Source organism: Pelodiscus sinensis, chromosome 7, assembly GCF_052426305.1.
Source record: "Pelodiscus sinensis isolate ZL-2025 chromosome 7, ASM5242630v1, whole genome shotgun sequence".
Lineage (NCBI taxonomy): Eukaryota > Metazoa > Chordata > Testudines > Trionychidae > Pelodiscus > Pelodiscus sinensis.
The window spans coordinates 66,301,221-66,323,280 of NC_143058.1; the positions used below are offsets into that span (position 1 = coordinate 66,301,221).

General features: G+C 43.4%; 1 protein-coding gene and 1 long non-coding RNA gene across 18 annotated transcripts in view; one reads left to right on the top strand and one right to left on the bottom strand.

Annotated features, from left to right (window-relative positions):
* Positions 1 to 22,060, top strand: part of LOC112545888 (uncharacterized) — a 150,701-nt gene that overhangs the window by 121,313 nt on the left and 7,328 nt on the right. For 5 of the 8 annotated variants that reach the window (XR_012905339.2, XR_012905342.2, XR_012905338.2 and 2 more), the window contains 2 exons: positions 1,784 to 1,904; positions 3,091 to 8,904. This is a non-coding gene — a long non-coding RNA (uncharacterized LOC112545888). Of the gene's footprint in view, positions 1 to 1,783; positions 1,905 to 3,090; positions 8,905 to 22,060 lie in introns of those variants that run through there. The other 3 variants (XR_016350120.1, XR_016350119.1, XR_012905349.2) reach the window with 3 other exon arrangements.
* IFT54 (intraflagellar transport 54) overlaps positions 1 to 22,060 on the bottom strand; it is a 47,964-nt gene that overhangs the window by 10,594 nt on the left and 15,310 nt on the right. For 2 of the 10 annotated variants that reach the window (XM_075934083.2, XM_075934084.2), the window contains 8 exons: positions 21,023 to 21,124; positions 19,366 to 19,467; positions 17,080 to 17,100; positions 13,117 to 13,207; positions 11,951 to 12,034; positions 7,458 to 7,578; positions 7,258 to 7,294; positions 5,649 to 5,722 (listed from right to left, as the gene is read on the bottom strand). In XM_075934083.2, coding sequence (XP_075790198.1) covers positions 5,649 to 5,722; positions 7,258 to 7,294; positions 7,458 to 7,578; positions 11,951 to 12,034; positions 13,117 to 13,207; positions 17,080 to 17,100; positions 19,366 to 19,467; positions 21,023 to 21,124 — 632 coding nt within the window. The remainder of the gene's footprint in view (positions 1 to 5,648; positions 5,723 to 7,257; positions 7,295 to 7,457; positions 7,579 to 11,950; positions 12,035 to 13,116; positions 13,208 to 17,079; positions 17,101 to 19,365; positions 19,468 to 21,022; positions 21,125 to 22,060) is intronic. The other 8 variants (XM_075934085.2, XM_075934087.2, XM_075934088.2 and 5 more) reach the window with 4 other exon arrangements.

The following is a 22,060-nucleotide window of genomic DNA, read 5'->3' on the forward strand; positions in this document are numbered from 1 at the left end:
TCCTGCTTGGCTCTCCCCCCTTAGAGGCTGAAAGCTCCAGGGACTGTCTTTGCCAGGGAGGGGATTTGGGACCAGGGTCAGATGACTGTTTAAGAGCACTTTCCAGGAGGACTAGTTTCAGCTTTAACTCTGACTTTTTGGGATTTAGCCTTCACTTACTGGCACAAGGTACATAGGGATGAGGCACTGAACATAGCCAGGGTGTCATCTATAACTGGTATTGCATTGTTTAAACCTATGCAATGTAGGGGAGCCAGGTAACTCTGTACAGGGCACTCTGCAGACAGGGAAAAAGAGGTAGGAGAGAGAACAGGGGAAAGGATTTTTTTTTAAATCATGGGGGGAATAAAGAGATTCCTATAAAGCTAAGAAAAGACAAATGGAACCTCTAGCAGGAGCCAAGACATTGAACTCAAACGCTGAGGTAAAGAGCCCCGACTGGGGCAGTGACAAAGAACTGAGGACGAAGAAGAGCACACGGGAGGGAGAGTGCACGTCTGAGTGGAACGGACACGGCTCTCTCAAAGCTCCAGTCAGGCGCAGACACATGAACAGCAGAGCACCCAGAGACACTCCTTGAAGAGGCGCTACTGTTTCTACAGAGCGAATATGGAAAACTTTGCAAGAGTGCCTAGTAAGAAAGAAAGGCAGTTGTTAAAAAAAGAACAGTTCCTGACCATTTATGGGTTAATATTTACTTGGATCATTTCGCTTTAAATCACAAAGAATACTGGCAGATGGTGCATTACAACAAGCAGTGTGGGTGGTAAATCCTACGTCAGCTTTGCTCATTTTGCACAAATATGAAAGGAGATATTCCATTTTCAGACAAATGCCAGAATCATTTCAAGTTGGTCATACGTCTCAAACAACCCACTCTTTTAAATCAATGAGGGAAAAGGTACCATTGATGTCAGAGGGAAGGGGAACCCAAAATAAACTACCAACCTACAGGATTTACTTTCAGGCTGTGTCTACATTGCACGCTTCTTGCGCAATAACAGCCATCCTTGTGCAAAAACTTGCTGGCTATCTATGCTGCATGCGCGTTCTTGCACAAGTAAATTTACAGTACAGCGTCAGAAAACAGGGCTTCTTCTGGAAGAGTTATTTCTCTCCCCACAAGGAATAAGCCCTCTTGCGCAAGAGCTCTTCCACAAGAGGCCAGTGTAGACAGGCAACACTAATTTCTTGTGCAAGAAGTCCCTATGGTTAAAATGGCCATCAGAACTTTCTTGCGCAAGAGGGCGTCCACACTGCTATGGATGCTCTTGCACAAAAGTCATGGCAGCGTGGACGCGCTCTTGTGGAAGATTTTTTGCACAAGAACTCTTCTGCAAAACAGTTCTTGCACAAGAAGCCTGCAGTGTAGACGTAGCCTCTCCGTATTCCGCCTTCAGCAACTAGCGGAAGGTTAGGGTGTACCTAGTACTGCAAATGGCTTAATCACACAACACCCAGTTCTAATATTCACTTGGTTTGATACATTTGAATTGCCAGGTGTCCTAAAGAAAGTAGGAAAGATGATGCAATTGTGCAATATTTTGAAAGGGTATTTCTGGAGTCAGTATTTCTATGAATTGACAGAGGTTTTCATTCTATTTATTATCACAGATATTGCTTATTTTAAAATGAACAGCAGTAGAATATGGATTGAATTATAGACCATGCACACTATAAATGGTTAACAGTTCAGTAAAAGGGCATGTAGGACGTAGTATGTCCTGCTATCCAAGTAGAGCAAAACAGTCACGTTAATGTATTTGTTTCCCCTCTTTCCTAGAGCACAGGAGCCATTTTGGACAAGTTTTGTTTTCTCTGTCAGTCTGACTCCAATGAACGGTTTGGATTTTTTATCGGCTACATATTTGAGAGTTTCTCTGTTCAAGAACTCCTCCTCGATGGTAAGAGCTAGGACCACCACATCCGGGATACAGATTCCTCTGATCATAACTTAAAGCAAGGGAAGGGTTGGGCTGTGCCAGGGATGGGATTGCGTCTCATAAAATCAATCAGAAAAAAGAGAGACCCCAGGCAAGTGAAAGGGACTGCCCAGCCTGAGCCTCCCACCCTCTTGGCACCCTTCAGGGAAGACAAAGCTCCCCTCCCACACACACACACTCCTGATTCATATGGGGACATTGTCGGCTGTTCCCCTTCATCAGCGAGCAAGGGGAAGTGCCCAGTTTGCTGCATTTCTCTCTGGCTGGGGAGAAGAGGACAGATGAACCTGGACTGCCCCAGCTGGGGGGACATGCGCCCCTCCGTTGGCTGTGCCTGCTGGAGCTACAGCAGCCATGGAGAGGCACTTCTCACCTGGCCCCGAGCTGCTGTGGTGAGAGGTTTGGGGGGCTGTCCTCTCTTCGGGGGACAAGCTGCTATTGACCCCTCCTCCCCAACCCCATCCCATGTAAAGCATTGCTGTGGACATTTTCATTGTATTGTCCAATGAAGAAAAATGAATTGAGTTAAGGACCTGAGCAGCGCCAGGTCAATCTTCTAGTAATAAATAAAATTCACAAAATCCTGGTTCTCGTGCCCACTACATGCAACCATCTTTCTGAGAACTGTGCTCACGGTGACCTGAACCTGGGACTAGGATAAAAGACAAGCTGGATTTGAGCATTCCAGTAGCCTGTGTTAATTGCCCCGCTGTGGTGTTAAATGAAAGGTTACTCAGCCATATCCAGGCTCTTCAGTACAGTTGTCTACATGCAGAAACATATTTCTTATGCCTGTATCGAAAGTTCCTCACTGTATTTTCTTGCAGCGTAATGACAAAGCACTGATAATACAAATGCTCCCACTAGGGCCCTAGGGTTGCTGCATATGAAGAGTTAATCCTACTGTAGGGATTTCCTTGAGATACAAACTAGTAGGCTAGAGAGAAGCTTGGATTCCCAAAGCACAAACTGTGTTATAACAGCTGAGCTGAGGATGGTTTAAACAAACAGCTATTTTATCAGCCATACGTTTTACTAATGAGAACATCCTTTATGGAACCAATCTCTGTTGGTGAGACACACAAGCTTTTGAACTACACAGAGCACTTCTTCAGCTAAAAACTATTATCTCCTCTTCTCTCTCTAGTATCCTGGGACTGACATGACTGTCCCACTGGATATGGTAAGCACAGACTGCACTAGCTCTGTTCTGAGGAACTCCAGCAAAATAATCATCATGACTGATTTGGTCTTGAAGTGGTGAGATTTTTGTTTCTACGCCGTTTCTGATAAAAGGTAACTTTATCCAAGTCATGTAACTATTTGATAAATTTGTTTCTAGCAAAAACTTTGCAGAATTGCTTCTTTTTCAGAGCCAATGAACTTTTGTGATATATGAAGATGGGACTGTTTTTAGTATGTGACCCTACTTAGCAAAAACGATTTCATAACTTGTCTACTTTTGCCAGGCCTCAAATAAATGAAGTGGAATACAAAACAAACCATCTGTTTCTTTGCCTAACTGCTTAATATGGGAGTCAGGTTCTAACCAAATATATTTAGGAAGTCTTTTCAGGAATTTGTTAGGCTGAATGCAACTAATCAAGGCAGCAAAACCCTTATGTATTTTCAAGGTGACCTCTTTGTTTGACCTGAAAAGTTGGTATATTATTTTAAGTACTTTCACTACATAGCTTTGGCATTTGTAGATTTAACCTTCCTTTTCTAACATCAGTGTTTCAAGAAAGTGTAGGTATGCTTGTGAGGAATGCCATGGAAAGTAATTCACATAAAGCTATGACTAACTGCTACATAGCAGTCACAGTTACGGTGTGTACTATCCACGAGTCAAAACAGAACACTGCTGACCCCTCTGCATTCATTTGCCATTTTTACCCACTTTACAGACTGGATTTTTAAAATCAAACATCTACTCATACCTCGATGAACATAAGAAACAGCTCTGCAAATACAGACAGACACGTTCTGAGCTCTGCTAACAGCTCTAGGCTTCAAAGGCTCAAAGAATTGAAGATGAAAAGAAGAAACGTTCTTCTCGCAGCTTGAGGAGCTCTAGCAATATGTCTAAGGAAGACATGGACGTTTATGGGGGGGAACCCAACTTTCTGATTGCCAGCCACAGCTAAATGTTTGCAATCACCACGTTACCTAGAGAGTTCAGCTGTGTGCTGAGAGAAGCGCCCCCCTTGGTTCCTATGCCGCCAGCGTGTCAGCTACACAGCTGCATCACCTTCACCACAGCGGCCTGCAACTTCCCTACTGACAGTGCCTGAGCGAAGGCATCTTTCACACTGTGGCTTTTGGCACACACGTACAATGTCTTCATTCCTCAAAGTAAGGCAAATGCTTTCCTACAATCCAATATCCTCTCAGACTGCTGCGAGCGAACCCCACCCTTGAATTAGCATGGCTAGCAAGCACCCTTCATCTTCCCTACGGTCAGAACAGCCGCTTCTCGCTGGGTCACAAAGATGTCTCTGCCGTCACGTGAAAAGCAGCCGCAGACCCAGCACAGCAGCTGCTTAGCAGTCCCACGACAGACACAGAAACTACACCTCCCATTGGTGTTTGGGAAACGTCAGTGGGCAGAAGGGAGCACGAGTGCTCTGAGGGTGAAGGAGAAACGGAATGAAAAGATTGAAAAGCAGATTGAGGCGGATTGCCCTGGCTGGAGACTCTTCTTTTGGGGGCAATCTACGATTAGTGTTGTACAGCTTCCCATAGGAAATGGCTAGAGCCTTGTGGCTTAGCTCGGCAGAACCTCCCCCATCCGCCCCCGGCAGAGGAATGAGCTGGATGGCGGGATAGTCCCCCACATCTAGTTTCTCAGATTGGATGACTGAACAGCACCATCTAGTTACAGGCCTAGGAAAGGCCACCTGCACAGACACCCAATCAAGTCCAGAGTGTGCTGCTGGCAGCCTGTCCCATTGCTCAGCCCTTCCGTTCTCTTCAGTGGTGGCAAACCTGCAGACCTTGGGCCGCACGCTGCTCGCCAGTGGAAGCCACTGGCAGGCTGCCAGACTACCGTTTGCCATTCCCAGCCAGTGACAGGGTGGCCAGGCCCCCGTGCAAACCACGGCCAATGGGCACCGTGGGCCCCTGTGCCTGTGGACACAAGGTAAACAACCTGTCTGGCAGCCTGCCAGTGGCTTACCCCAACGAGCCACATGCAGCCCACGTGTGTCAGGTCGCTCACCACTGCTCTAAGCATTTGTATACAGACAGCTCATTCCTGCCAGCAGATATTGAATTAACAGCCTTACTGCTTCAAGAGGACCTCTATAGTTTGTAAATAGGAACGTCAGTTGTAGGGCTCTGATCACGAGCAGTCAGGTACATTGATAGTGACATCTCTCACTGTCTTCTGAGAGTCACTATTCTTCTCCTTCTCTGCCCTGTCTTTTTTGCATTTTCCAGCTAATGATGAAAATCAAGGACATGAAAAGGGAGCATGGAAACATACAAAAGCAGAATGAAAAAAGGGAAGAAGGCAGAGAGCGATACGGAAACTAGACAGAATTTGAGAAGCATGAAGTCAAATTTAAAGAAAAAAATCAAGGGTAACAACAACATAAGCAAGGAAATGAAAACTGAGAAGGTAAAAAAGCAGTGCACGGCCAAGACAGGTCACTATTGAAACACATGCCAGTCACAAATCTTTGGAGCCCATTATCACATTACCTTCTCTGTAGGCTTTGACTGATGCGATGTCTCGTAATCTCTCTTTGTTTCCAAGATTCTTTTTACAAGACCACCTGTTGAAAATCAATATTTCTCTTAGTGCTGGTGGCTGATGCTAAAACTCTGTTGTAAATAATCTGAGCACTTGATTCTGTTCAATGAAACTGATTTTAGACCATCTTCAAGTGTATTCTAGTAAACAAGTCTCTCCTCTTATATGATGGCGTATGGGCAAGTACACTGCACTGTATAACCAGAGAGGAGTTGGGAGAGAAGAAAGGAAATCAAGTCAAGTCATAGAATCTTAATAGTGGCCTACTGGGCTTTGTTCATCTTCCTGAGGCACCTACCAAGCTCGGTCAGTCTTTTGCTTCTGTGACTTGAGCAGCCGAAGAGGCAGGACCTACATTTCTAAACTGAACCCATTTGACTGGTGATCAAAGACAAAGGCTTTATGGGAGGAGCCACATACAGATCTGCTTGGTCAGAGGGTAACGGATAGGAGAAGGATAAAATCTGAGCAGTCCAAAGGACACCATCCCCAAACTAACTCCTTCTGTCAATAAACAACCTCAGGTTATAACCATTCTAGCACTTGAACTGCTGACCTAAACACAACCTGGACTAGACAAAGTAGGTAGTTAAAGGGAAACCTTTCTTCTGCAAAAATATCAAAGATAAAAGGTGGTTTTAGTTTTAATTTTTTCAAATTTCTTTAAATCAACACAAAAGTATGTGGAAGTGTATTTTATTAAATAAAGATGCACAAGCATAACTGTGTAAGAGTTAACTGATGAGCCTGGGCTCATGGGTTAACCTTCACGGTTACGTGCAGGCTCCCGAAACACGCAGGGAGCTGGCTCAAAAGCTGGCTGCCGGTGCGCACCAGCTCCTGAGGAGCTGCCTGCTGCCCCACGCTGCTGCTGTCAAGATTTTAGGACTAGCAGATTTCATTCAGCCTCTCATCTGTAGTTTTTATTCATAGATTAGGGAAGGAGAACAAACTTTGCTGATTTTTCAACTCAATCAGTTTCTCAGCTATGAATGATATATCTAATCTAATCACTGAAGTGAACCAGCTGAATAAACTGAAATGAAGAAAATAGTCTTTCTTCACCTAAGGCTACTGCTGTAAAAAGCTGGTTGAGCACTTCAACCAACTTTGGTTCATGGTGTTTAGCCACTGACTTCTGCCAGTTCAGTGGTTTGATCTTCTTTAAACTTGACAAACACATACTGAAACCACAGTAGAGTTTCACTTTGTTCTGATGGTTCTTCATGGAATTTACAAGCTGCACTTACCGTAATACTCAGTAAAATATATTCAGGGTTCTAAACTCTTGCAAACAGGATGCATTAATATACATGTATCCCCACCAGACTGTGGATCCTGCTACTCTCTCACAGTAAGAACAGATGGCTTTTGCTAAATAGCTCATTTCTGTGTGTTTGTTTTTGTAAAGTTGTTGCATAAGTCAGAAGTACGTACTCTCAGGATGCAAGATCAAGACAGGATCAAGAACTGTTACTCTCGTTATCTACTTAAGATTCTTTTAAATCCTACGTAGGGTCTGAATCGTAGACGAACGGAGAAGAGCAGGGAACTTACCATGCGTCTCATCACCATCCAGCTCCGTTACTGGCTCCTGCAAAAGAAAAAGTAAAAGCTTTTAGTTCCAAGGAAGCGTCCCTTGCTATGATCTAAAGCGTGTCTCGTATACAAACAGCGCAAACAAAACACTGCGCAGCACTGAGGGAACTCTGAGCACGTCTGAACAAACATGCTGGGCGTGTGTTATATTAACAGACCGCTTCCATTTCTGGCATTTCAGGGAGCTGGGGTGCTGCCTCCACCACAAACTGATCGTCCTCATCGTCAGAATTCTGCGTGTCTCTGATCACACTTGTGGCGGCTTTATCACTACCATTCCTGAAAGACAGACAATGGACATTTAAAGTACATGGACATTTTGGCCAAATGTCCAAACCCAAAAAAACCACACCTCTCTCAAATACAGTAGAACCTCAGAGTTGTGAACACCTTGGGAATGGAGGTTATTCATAATTCTGAAATGTTTGTAACTCTGAATAAAATGTTATGTTTGAGGACAATGTTCAGTTGTAAAGATCTGAAAGGAATAGAGAGCTTTGAAATGTACCATGTAGAAGAAAAATGCTGATTTAACCATCTTAATTTAAATGAAACAAACACAGCAAGAGTTTCCTTACCTAGTCAATGTTTTTAAAAGCTTTGCCTTAATTCTGTTAGTGGCTTACACTGAACGCAGTAATGTACCTTATTTGCTCCCCCACCCCCACTGCTGCCCGATTATATACTTCTGCTTCCAAATGAGGTGCACAGTCAATCTGTAACACCAGCGTTTGTAATTGTGAAGTTCTACTGCCATTGTCAAATGTAGCCCAACGTTAATTTGCAGTCTAAGTAATTTCCACAGGAAACAAATAGTTAATACCAGGCTCTTCAACCTTGCAGAGAAAGATCCAAAGGCTGGATGTTGAAACTAGATAAATACAGGCTGGAAGCAAGGTAAAAGTTCTTACCACTGAGAACAATTAACCATTGGAACAACTGACCAAGCGTCGTTGGGGATTCCCCACGACTGACAAATTATAAAGCAAGACTGGGTGTTTTTCTAAAAGATCTGCTCTAAGAGCTGTTTGGGGAACTTATTCCACCCAGTGCTGTGGTAGACAGGTTGGTCCCAGGACATCAGAAAGGCACAAGGTGGGTGAGGTAATAGCCTTTATTGCACCAACTTCGACTGGAGAGAAAGACAAGCTTTCCACCGTAGAGAGCACGCTTCCTCGGAGCCATGGAACGCAAGCATCTCTGGAGAGAGGGCACTGGCCAGGCATTCTGGTTCTGCTTCAAATGGCTGGAGACATTCTCGCCGGGGCACGCATGCCCAGCCCATCAAAACTAGAGAACTCTGTCAGGAACTTCTGCTCTTTTTGTCATGGCCCCCGCTCTGTTCCTTCCTACTGCCTTCTGATCACACTAGAGGCATAGTGAGGGTGTTTCGCACCCGGAGGCAAAGGCAAAATTTGCCCTTCCCCCCGCCCCCCTCCGGTGCACAGCTGAGCCTGACCCTGAAGGGAGCTTAGGGGGGAGAGAGCTTGTACTAGGTCTTCCCCCGCCCCCTCCAGTTTCAGGTGGGGCCCCCTGCACACACTAACCTGCCAGTGGAGGTGGAGCAGGGGCAGGCGAGGAGGTGGCTCCAGCCGGCACGGAGGAGGAACAGGCGTGTCGAAGGATGATAGGGGAATGGAGGGGGACTAAATTGGCACTCCCCTAGAATGGCACCCAGGGGCAACTTCCCCCCATGCCACACCACTGTAAATAATTGACCTCTTAGGATATTTATCGTTTAATTAATTACTTATTTTACTAACTACAGACAAATATAAATTATAATTTTTGTGGTTTACATTCTGTTAAATAATTTCTCTGTAATTTGTTCGTATCCTGTTTTCATTAGGTTCATGTCTTTTACATAAAAAATGTCAAATACTTAAAATATGTAAGCTTTATAAAACACAAAAGAAATAAATTTTATACAACCTAAATATGAATGTCATCATTATATTTCAATCAAGCATTTAAAACCAGTGTTACAGCAAATGAGTAACTCATTGTTTTAATTAAATGGAAAAAGATGTTGAGAGTATCAAATTTATTTTAAGCAATCTGTAATGCTTCCTAACTGCCAAGTTACTTACCTAGTTAACTTAGTTGTTTTTCATATTCTCTCACAGTGATAAACTACATCTAGTTATGAATGTAAGAGATTAACTTGCCTGTTTAAATAACACTCAGAAAAACTTTTAAATAAAACTAACACACAACACGAGCGCATTGCCCTCTTTTTCTTGAAGGCACTTGAAGCAATGCGTAGCCTAAGGTTGAGGTTACACTGCAAACGTGGCTGTCTGTCTGCCATGAGGACTTTTTCCTTCAGGTTACCGTGAGATGCTATCCTTAAGTAAAGGAGAGAGGTCTCTCTGAGCTGCTCTTCCAAATTTCACACAAGCCATTCTACTGAAGCCACAGATACCAAGATTCAAGGCCAGCCTTGCCATGAGCAGAGTGCCTCGCCAGGTTTCACAATCACAACATCCAAACACTTATAAGACTTTTAGTTGAGAGCACCATGTTAATCCCAAGTCTCTGCTATGACTGGGAGATGGGGTGACCTATAGAAAACACCGGCATTTTCTTTGGAAAATCCGCAACAAAACATGGAAGGATCTATCACCTCAGTAATGGCAACTCCTTTAGAACTGAGGCTCTGATTATCCAGCACTAGCTGAGGAGGAGTGGACACTTCTGATATATTTTTACCAAAACTCCTGCCTGCCCAACTCGCCAACGGAGAAAGGAAACAGGAACACCAAAAGGAATGGTACCGAGCATTGTTTCTCAACCTTTTTTTATAAGCTTCAGAGGGTTAGCTGAGTTAGTTTATACCAGGAAAAACTTCACACACAACAAAATAGTCTAGAAGCACTTTAAAAACTAACAAAACATGTAGATGGTATCATGAGCTTTCATTGGCAGAAGGGGGCTGTCCCCATGAAAGCTCGTGATCCCATCCAAATGTTTTGTTAGCACTTTAAAAACTACCAGACTATTTGTTGTTGTTTAAGTATTTCTTTTTTTAATAAAGTACCTTAAAAAAATGTTTAAGTACCCCCAATGCACCCCTTCCCCTAAAGCCAGACACCCTCAGCCCACTGCTCTATTCCAAATGCACCCACCCCTCCCCCAGAGCCAGGTATCCCTAGTGCCCCCCATTCCAATGCACCACCCTTTCCCCAGAGCCAGGCACCCTCAGCCCACTGCTCTAACCCAATGCTCCACCCCTCCCCCAGAGCCAGGCACCCCCAACCCACTGCTCTATCCCAAATGCACGCACCCACCCCTCCCCCAGAGTCAGGCACCCCCAGCCTCCCCATACCAATGCACCCGCCCCTCCTCCAGAGCTAGGCAGCCCCGGCTCCCACCTTAACCAAATCCCCTTCCCGCAGAGCCAGGCACTAGAGGTACAGGACAGGAAACCCTACCTTTAAAGTATCAGAGGAGTAGCCATGTTAGTCGGGATCTGCAAAAGCGACAAGGAGTCCCGTGGCACCTTACAGACTAACAGATTTACTGGAGCATAAGCTTTCATGGGCAAAGACCCACTTTGTCAGATGCATGTAGTTGAAATTTCCAGAGGCAGGTATAAACATGCAGGCCAGAATAAGGCTAGAGATAATGAGGTCAATTCAGTCAGGGAGGGTGAGGCCCACTTCTAGCAGCTGATCTGGAGGTGTGAACACCAAGAAGGAGAAACTGCTTTTGTAGATGACTAGCCATTCACAGTCTTTGTTTAATCCTAAACTGATGGTGTCAAATTTGCAGATGAACTGTAGCTCATCTGGAGAGGGTCCAGAGAAGAGCAACAAGAATGATTGAAAGGTCTAGAGAACATGACCTCTGAAGAAAGGCTGAAAGAACTGGGTTTGTTTAGTTTAGAAAAGAAAAGATTGAGGGGGGACATGATAGCAATTTTCAGGTATCTAAAAGGGTGTCATAAGGAGGAGGGAGAAAGCTTGTTCATCTTGGCCTCTGAGGATAGAGCAAGAAGCAATGGGCGTAAACTGCAGCAAGGGAGGTTTAAGTTGGACATTAAGAAAAAGTTCCAATCTGTCAGGGTAGTCAAACACTGGAATAAATTGCCCAGGGAGGTTGTGGAATCTCCATCTCTGGAGATATTTCAGAGTAGGTTAGATAAATGTCTATCAGGGATGGTCTAGACAGTGCTTGGTCCTGCCATGAGGGCAGGGGACTGGATTCAATGACTTCGAGGTCCCTTCTAGTCCTAGTATTCTGATTCTATGATTAAACAAAGACTGTGAATGGCTAGAGAAGAAGGAACAATTCCTGGAAGTCGTAAGGGAAACTCTGTTTAGTAACAGAAAACCAGCTACAAGGTCCACGAATGTGTCTAAACAGAAACAATTTTTGATTTGGGCAACATCTAAGCAAATTAAATCCATATCGGCTTGAATTCTGTTTTGAATCACTTGCTGCATTTGACCTCTCCGGGCCTAGATTTTAGTGCCACGAAGGCTCATTTGGCTGGGAGCTCAGTTTTCCTTCCTCCTCTCTACTAAATCTGTAGATTTTCCAAGCAGTATATATATTTTAGTGTCACTTATGGGAGACATGGCACATTGCAGAATGATGCAATGGGATAACTGTGAATGTTTATTCTCTCTCAGACACCCTTTCTTACCTCTCTGGAAGTAAAACCTCTGCACTTTCTTGCCTTTTTATTCGGGGGGGAGCTGGCCTGGCACTGTTGGGACGTGGTGGTCTTCTACAACAAAGACAAGATTTTTCATTTTAGCTGTAAAGCAAACTTCTACTACATGTCCATGGAAATTACTGATTTACAGGAAAACACAAACTGAACTTTACAAATCTTAAAGCACTGTGGCTATCAAACTTACCTCCTGATATTACAGCAGTAGTAAGTGTTGTGATCAGACTATGAAGCAACAGAGCCTGTGTTCCATAAATCTCTACACAGTGATCCTTTGCACAACCAAAATGTTTTGCACCAGATGAGTGCCTGGTGCACTCTTCAATAACACAGCTATGTTCGGTTTCACTGTGTTTATCTTGAAATTGAACTGAAAGAGCTGGACTGAGTTCAGCATTACCAATACAAATCTCAGTGTAAAAGGGAAAGTTTGGGTTTGGCTCCAACTGCAAGAACAGAGTTACCAAACTATTCCAGGACTGTTTTTCTTCAAGATATGCAGCACACACCCATTGCTTTCTTGGTGTGTGCATGTCCTGAGCACAGCTATTGGAAATTTAGCCTTAAGTGGCAGCTCAAAGGCCCTCTGCTTCTACATGAAAAACAGAGCTGCCCTGATCCTTCTCAGTTCCTTCTTGACAGAAAAAACTCCAATGCAGAGAAATAGGAGGCTGGGTCACAGAAAGAACATATGCAACATATCTTGAAGAAGAACAGTTATGGGATAAGTAAACCAGTTTTTCCTTCGAGTGGAAAAACCAAGCCATTGAAAAGGAGAGTTCTCCACCTCAGAAGTATCAAACTTGGGAAATGCATCATTGCAACATACATCTCATTATTTTATTCTCAACCTGTGCACTGTCATTTAAAATAGCACCATTTATATCAAAGCACACTAGGTACCAAAACAAACATTAAATTCAACACAAATTGTAAACTGGAAATAACTGTTCATTAAGTCAGTGAAGTCAACCATACCTACTACAAGGTAGCATCATTTGACACATCTTATCAATGCAGATTATCATTAGCAGCAATGTATTATTATAAGGGCCCTTATTTAGTCTCAAGTTAATTTGCCTTTCTTCAGACCTGTTCTAGTTAGGTTAGGAAGGAACAGAAAGATAGGAACTGACCTTTGGATGATGGGAGGTGGGAGATCATTAGATACTTCTCCATTCTCAGACACCACTGGCTTCTCAGAGGTTTGGTTTCCAGCTTCTCCTTCTATTACAAGGAAAAAAACATCACATCTTAGTCATTATTACAAGTTTGTAGTGGAAATCTAAGCTGTTGTACCCCAGTATTTTAGTTTATCAGAAAAACTCAGTGTGCCAGTTAACTAAATCCACTATGACAAACACCAAGTTTATTTTTTAAATTTCTTTGTAAACCAAAGCCTTTTAAGTCAACTCAAAAGAACTTTTAAGTCATTGAAGCTTTCTCCTAAAACATTTAAAGCTATTTACATATTGAACTTATAGTCCAATTGGACATTAGGAAATAAATGTCTACTCCATTTACATTCATTCACAATAGTGCAACCTTTGCCATCTGGAAAAAGATAGTAACTTACCTGTCTCATAATTGGTATTCTTTTGGGTGCAGACGTGTATTCCACTCAGGTGTATGCACACCCAGACACCAAAGCCCGAGAACTTTGCCTCGTAATATGTAAAAGGGAGGAGGTGGGGCCCTTTCTTTCAAACTCTACCATGGCTACATATGGCCAGCACCACCCCAACCTCTCTTAGTTCCTCCGCAGCAAGCCAGGCTGGACACTCCAAGACAGATGGGATGTAATGCTTCAAGTGTGTCCCCTTTTGAGCAGATTGTTGGGCATGTGCACAGGCCCCACAGATGCCTATGCCTTGCTGAAGCCATAGAAGACAGCATAGGTGAACTGTTCTCAATTCCTTGTCTACTGCAAAATCCCTCCAAGAAAATTCTGAAGCAAAGGGAAAAGAGGGTGAACATCGCATCTCCCATAAGGAGCCACCTGTCGAAGAATTAGTTACTGCACAGAGTAACCTTTCACTCTTCTTCAAAGAGCGTCCCTACACGTGCGCCACTTCAGGTAACTTGTGAGCAGTACCGCAAGAGGAGGGAGTTTCCGAAGAGTCTGGCTCAGATGACAGAGTTGCATTGTCCACTGCCACATCAGATCTAGAGGCACGAACCAAGGCATAGCATTTGGAGAAAGTATGTGTTGAAGTCCATGTAGTAGCCCGGCAGATTTCAGGTCCTGGAAGTCCCTAATAAGGCCAGGATGTTGACTGCACCTTAGTAGAGTGAGCCAGAATCTGAGCAGGCGGCTAGGCACTGACAGTCTCCTAGAAAGTCCAACCACCCTGGATGGTCTCTAAGTAGAACCAGAAGAATACTTACATTTGTCTACAGTGTAGAAATATTTGTCTCAAGAGACTTCCAGAATGGTTTGCTTCCACTGAGGTAGAAAGCCAATGTCTCTGGCCACAGAGAGATCAGCAAATGTATAGTCTAGGTCAGATAAAACTCAGCTGAAGGACTCTGGGACGTGAACATATGGATATTGTATCACTGAAAAATACTGTAAAGGAAGGATCCACCAAAAGGCCCTCTGATTTCCCCAACTCTTCCAGGTGGTCTTTGTGGACAAGCAGAATAGCAAGCAGGCCACCTCAAATCACAAGGAGGCTCCATGAGGGCTCCAAGAACTAAATGAAGATCATAGACTGGGGTAGGGACTTTCATGCAAAGAAGAGGTTCCTCAGTCCCTTAACCAGTCAAAGTTGTGGGGGGGGGGGGGGGGAGAGAGAGAATATGGAGAACACTTCCACTACACAAGTGTGAAGGCAAGTCACAATACTCAGATTCTTGATGCATGCAGCGAGACGGAACTAAGGAGGGCCATGGTGATGCTGCACTTACGTAGCCCAGAAGGGGGTAGGAGGGAAAGGATGCAAACACTATCCCTATAGGTACTGGTAGGAAAAATTCTCCAGCTTTAATGTGCTAGCCAAGCTCACCCCCATTCGCCCAAAGTGGCATGGCAACGGTCTCTTCTTAGCTGTACGTATGATACGTATGGGAAGGGACAGGAGGTTCATATTGAAGAACATTATGACTTAAAATCTATTGCAATTGCAAGCTTCTCCCCATTATATATTTACAGCTGCTGTTACACTAGCCTAGAGCACATGTACCACCACTGTGGTCCATGAGGCTACACACACATCTAAATACTTTACTGACTGATCTCAGCTGTCCCATTTCCCTAACTTCTATTTATTTTTATTCTGAGCCCTGAACATATTTTTTTAAACCAGCAGGACACCCCCTTTCTTTTTTAATTGATGGAGACTAAGGATTTTAAGTTAAAATTAAATTAGGTAGAATGTCAGTAGACTATGTATTCAAAATGCGTGGGCCCAGCATTACGTTACTTTGTTAGAGTAAAGGAATAGGCATAAACACTAGTAACGTACAGAAATTCTGCTTTAACATTAAGTTGATGGCACAGACTAATGGGTAAGACAATTAGGAGTTAACAAGCCATATCACCCTGTGGCAAGGGAGGACAGAGAGCCTAGACAGTACAACACTGAACTAAGAATCAGAAAACCTGGTTCTTATTGCTGACTCTGCCATGGGCTTTTTGTGGGCCTGGCAAATCATATAAGCCTTCCTTTTCCTCAGTTTCCTCATGGAGAAATATTTTGCCTATTTTATATATGCCACAAGAATGACGTGAGCCACTCAGACTTTGGTGAAGACTACCACAGATTACTTAGTCTTGGGCATGTGTGCAGTCTTTCTGACAACACTAGGCCTTGATGCATACTATCATGTGCTTTCCAAAGATCTCCCTCCTACTTCTGTAAGCAGTTACGCACTACAGTAATGGAGCGTCAGAAATTAAGATGAAATAAGATTATTTGGCAGCCTTAACTCAAAGTCCTCTGTTATGATTAGTGCGAAGACCAGGCCCTTCTCTCGTACATGCGTTTTAGCTGGTTTGAGAATGGCAGTTTTCCTACTCACACTGTAAAGTCAGCACTTTGCATCAGGATGGTTTTTTCTAACCCTGGGGGCAGGGTGTGCTCGCTTCCTAGAATACCTAACTCTCATTAAAAGGTTCCCTGCAAGACTTTAAAATTAAGTGAGGAGGTGCAGGCTGCTAACTGAATTTATCCTTTGAAACAGAATCAACTGTACTCAAATCAGCTGCAGAGGGAAACCAGATCTCTCAAAATGCATCCTTCTTTGATATAGCAGCTACCAATAAACTCTGCTGGAGTGCAGGGCTGGCCTAAAGATAGCCAGGAATCTAGTATCTCACATACATGAGCAGTTACAGAGTCTTTAAAATATGATTTAACCTTGAGATGAAAACCATACTGCACATAAAACTTGAGTGAACTCTTCTGGGCTTGTAAGTGCCATGGGGGGCAACAAGGGCTGCAACATCACACCGTGAAAGCTTGTAGAACATCACAGCAAAATGCCACGGACTTTGTCAGCAAATTTCATTTTTCTAAAAGGCATATTTACAGCCCCCTCCTAGCAGAACTGTCCATCCCACATGCAATTTGGGGTAGTAAATTTTGCAGCTCACCTTGAACATAAATTGAAGCCATAAAGGCATACATTAGGGTGAGGGGGAGGGAGAAGCAAGGTCGTTCTATGCTTTTGCTGACATTAGGAAAGCAGAAGATGGAAATGTCACTGAAGAAGATGCTGAAGTAATTACCTACAATATTTTGCAAGGCAAGTTTCATGCTGCGTCTGCTTATTAATATATTAAACTGTTGTACTAAAACAAAAATGTTACAGAAACGCTACTTAACCCTAAGTACAGACCAACTCCTGAGGTGGCTTTTTATTATTTCTGACCTAGAACTACTTGAATAAAATGTATCAAAAAGTGTGAAAACAGAAATGATTTACATTTCATTTTTGTTTATAAACATTACTTGAGGTATACTAGTGTGTGAAAAATACTACTAAAACTATAAACATTATTTACTACTACTGTTACTACTACACCACATTTATTTTTAACTGCTGATAGGTATTTTCTGAGTGCTATTTATCGTTCAACATAATCCTTACTATACCTGCATCACTGGCAGATTCTCCTGAAAAAATAAAACACATTAATCAGTCTTTAGATAGAGATTTTGTATCTTGCTAAAGAAAACAGTGATCAAGCTAGATATCTAGCACTAGAACAGAACTACAGAAATCTACAACTGAAAAAGGGATCAACTCGTTAGCATGAAGAGCAAATCACTTTGTGGAGTACTGCTGGCACAGAATCCCAGTCTGTTCTGCACGATAGCCACAGGGTCACAGAACACAAAGCAGTCTCTTAACTGTGGGCTGAAACAATTTTAACCACAGACAAGAAACTCCTGACACTTTCTGCTGACCAGACCATAAGGAGCTGTTTCCCTTGCATGTAAATGTAGCATAATCCACAAGTACTCTAACAAATGAAAGGTCTACAGAAAAACAGATATTGGAATATTTAGAAGCAGTCTTCACAGCCACCCTATAAACGCTTTAAAGAACTACATATATTATAGGGAGAGCTAGGTCTAATTCTTATGCACTGCTGCTGATGCGAATACCGCAGACAGCTGCCTTGGATTCCATGCTAATTACCTGAGTGCAATAGATTCTCTCTGAATGGTAACGCCTAAAACTCAAAAGGGGCAAAATACTCCATGTGACCGTACAGCTGAACCTACATCACTAACTACCAAAGTTAAGAAACTGACCATTGCCAGAAAAGGGATGGAAATCATTTAACCTTAACTCTCCTTAGCACAACAGACATTTCTGTCATGGAGCTCAGGAGAGCGAGCCTAGGAGCTAAGTCACAAAGCTGACAGTTCTAATGGAGAACTTCCTGTGACTGAGCAGGACTTGCTGGACAGCTGCAGAGCACTGCTCTTCCTCTTCCCTCAGCCATGACTAAGGTGCAGGGAGCCAAGCCGATCAGGAGAGAGGGGAAGCAATACAGGAAGCACAGCTGACAGCATGGAGATCTGAGGACCAGCAGTGTCTCAGCCATGCTGGGACAATAGACAGGAGGATGACCTGCAGGATTACCAGAATGGGGAGAAGAGAGCACAGAGAAGAGCTGATGCCAGTTGCAGTGGAAAGCAGAGAGGGAGCCCAGACAGAGGCCACCCCGGGAGCAGAATAGGCAACACTTTGTTTTCCCTTCATTACAAGCATCATGCCCCATGCAAAGATAACCTGGAAAACACTCTAACCCTTGACAACTGGACTGCTACCATAGTGATGTCTTCCTTCCTCAAGGCCAAACTTCCACAGACCAATCACCTCCCTGGGATGGGTTCCCCTTGGAGTGCCACCTGGAACGTGGTACCTCTGAGACCACTACCCCCAGTCCCACCAGCCTGGGCTCACTTTCACGTGGTGCTGCTGCAACAAGCTGCCAAGCCCCCAGCCAGTACACCCACCAGTGTACAGCTGCAGTTCCATGCTGGATCTGGCCAGCCCCATAGGAAGGCAACAGCTAGGGTAACTTTCCCATAAGTTCATGTGTCTGGATCTGGAGAATAAACTGGTTCAGCTTTCAGCCTACGCTCTTGATTTGTTTCTATTTGGTGACAATATCCACTTACCCTGTTAATTAGATATTCTCACATTGCAATTCTTTGAACACCTTAAGTGGGCCTTAAAAATAGTGAAATAAGGAGGAGGAGATGAAATTTGCTCTAAACTCTTGTGCCGGTTAGCAACAGTCTGTAGATATGCTGGGGAAAACCCAACCACTTGAACAAATGGGAACACCCTGAAGTCATTCAATCATTTGACAGGAGGTGGAGCTGGCCTGGCTCTCCCCTGAGATACAGTCACATGCTTGGCAGTTCTGCCTGCACTCAAGTGTAAGTGCAACAACAAAGTCTGTTATCGCACTTCCTTCTCCCTTCCCTGCTCACATGCTGTCCTGGTTCTATCCCTCGCACAGCACACCCCAAACCATACTTCGTTGCTGGAGAAAAATAATAGTTTCTGGTCACCATAGCACTGGGAAATAACCTTTATGGTGTCTAACAGGGTCTCAGATCTTCCCTAGCGTTATTCATGAAAACAACTGGATCTCAGTTGTGGAGTGACTTGTCACTACCACTCACTGGCAAATATCAGAGTAGCACCTACTAGCCTCAAGCTTTTACTTGAAAGGTCTTGTGCTTCAATAGGAAGTCAAGTCCTCAGTAGGCAAGGTGCTCACTAATAGTTACAGGGCAGCATTTGAACTGGAGAGAAGAAAACACATCTGAACTTGGTACATGCCCTTAGGAGCATGGACCCAAATGAAGAATCCAGAGAATTCAGAAGGATACTGAACAAGATTTCATTCTTACCTTGGTGTTTTATTGCAGGTTTGGGGTCAGCTTTTGCATGCAATATGCTAGCTGCTTTTTCATCTGACATGCTATCTGCAGGACTATTAGTCTCCACTATTCCTAGCATAACAGAATTTACAAGAGGAAGAAATTAATGATATAATAGAAATTTAGAATAAGTTGCTGTGCTACATATTTAGTCCACTTCACTACCTGTTTATGGATTGTTCTGGTTTAGGGAAGAATCTTGAGTGCAAATAAGGAAAGCTACAAATGTGCGATAGGTTTTTTTTTTTTACGTAGATTGTGAAGTACACACTTAAAAAAATAAAATAAAACCACCCCACCACAGCAAGTTTTTCATCCCAAGCAGCAAAACTATGTTGACTGTCTGAGCTACAAACACAGAGTTTATTCTATTTAAGAACAGTTTACAAATCAATAAATATCCAGTATCATCTACTAGCAGGGTAAGAATGTAACTGATGCTGTATTTACCTAGTGAAACCTGTGGATTACATGGCACATAACTGACTTAGTTTCAATAACTTGTGTTCAGTAATAAGATCATGGCATGTTATCAAGGAACTACTTCCACAACATGCACTGTAAAACTTTAATTTAATCACATCACAAAATGCCTAATCTATGGTTATTAGTCAGCTTTTTAATGCTGGAAGAACAATTATTTTTGCTACGGTCTATCTAAAATGAGGAGAGAATTTCATATGCCCACTACCTTAAACTAATTTCCCTGTTGTCTGTGTAACGCAAGGGCACATGCAAGATAATGCATATTGGAAAGAATAACGTGAACTACTCATGCACATTGTTGGGCTCTACATTCACCACACCACTGTGGCAGCTCACTGAGCATCAATGGTGGAAAAAGCAAACACGCTACTAGGCCGTGTAAAGAATGGAACAGAAAATACTACCCGACGTATTAACAGACCATTATAGAAATCAATAGTATGGAACAATGTGCTCAGCTCATTGGCTTTGCCCCAACACTGCAGCAGAACTAGAATGGGCCCAGAGAGAGGTGGTGAAGAAGATGACACGCATGGGAGAGTCTGGAAAGAGAAGGACTATTAAGAGGAAAAACAAGAGGGGACATGATAGAAGTACACAATGTAATGCGTGGTACAGAGAAGGTAAAACCAGGTGCCCTTATTTAGCTTTGCTCGTAAGAGAAGAGCACAGAGACATTCACAGAATATGAAAGTCAACCCATTTAAAACTGTTAAATGTGGACCACTACACATAATCAAGCTTTATAACTCTGCCCCAAGGCCAAGAGCTTAGTAGGAAGAGATGTTTGTACAGCTGGTGAAAAGACCCAGGTATATCAGAAAAGAATATTAATATGCACAAGGGATATGAGCCCTCATACATCAGAATATAAGCCAACCACTAATGATTTTAGGAATCAAGATGGCTTGTTGGTATGTTATTTCATAATTGTCCACTAGAGGATTTCTAGCACCTTCCTTTGAAGCACTTGCAAGGAGCAACAGTCACAAACTGGACTATTGAGCTATTCTGGTGTAGTAATTCCTATATTACATGGGACTATCCAACAAGGTAAACAATGAAGACACTGCTATGGCCAGTGTTTAATAAAAAGTAAACACTATTCAGTTATGACATACCAAGCATTGTTTGCTCTTACCTGGTTCTTGCATTGTTGTGACTGACTCAGCTTTCTCTTTTAATATACTAGCTGCCTTCTCAACCAAGACACTAGCAGCAGTTTTACTAGCTTCCTTTCTTCCTGACATAAAATAGTTTACAATGAGATAGGAACCTCACACATCAGGGACATACTCCCAAACATTTCAGAGTCAGCTGCTAAATTATGTAATATATGCACAAGGTGCCTAGGGCAGTGTTTCTCAACCAGTGGTAAAAGTACCCTTAGGAGTACTCGAGAGAAGTCTAGAGGGGGGGGTATGTCAACACAACTGAAATTTGGAGAAAACTGAATTTTTGTTGTACGTTTTACAGCGCTTAATTATTTTTGTACTTTTTACACCCAAAAATGTCATCACCTGCCTGGCTACGATTAAGTTGTTTAAGCAAATGTGTTGCAATGGTAGAAAAAAAACTGTGCGTGTCTGAAAAGTGTAGGTACTGGGGGTACTTACAGTTATTTTTGAAAAGGGGTACGTTATAAAAAAGGTTGAGAAACACTGGTCTAGGGTGCATCGCCGTTGTTAGGAGCAGCCTACCCAAGCATGCACTCTTTGGATTTTCACACCGCACAAGGGGAAGTACTTTTGCTGCACTCTGTAATGGTTAATTAGCTAACCGAGTAGTTGATGGAATTTCCATCCACTGCTCAATTAGTTGATGGGGGGGGCACTTGCTGCTGCCACTGCAGCGCTGCAGTTTAAATGACGTAAGAGCTCCTGGGCAGAGTCACAACAGGGTTAGCTCCTGGGCTGGGACAAGCTTTTAAGCCAGCTCTCCCCAGCACCAGCTCCTGCTTCCTCCCCTTCCCTGCATGCTGCCTCTGGTAGAGAGGCATCGGGTGGGTGGAGAGAAGCAAGTAGTCGAGCACTCACTCCACTCGTCACTTACATCCCTATGCACAATGGAGCTCCTCACTACTACGTACTTGTGACTGTGGATTTACTGGCACGTCAAGAGTGTTTTAATGTAAAACCCAAGCTTTCCTCTTCCCTGGTCCGCCAGCATGACACCTGCA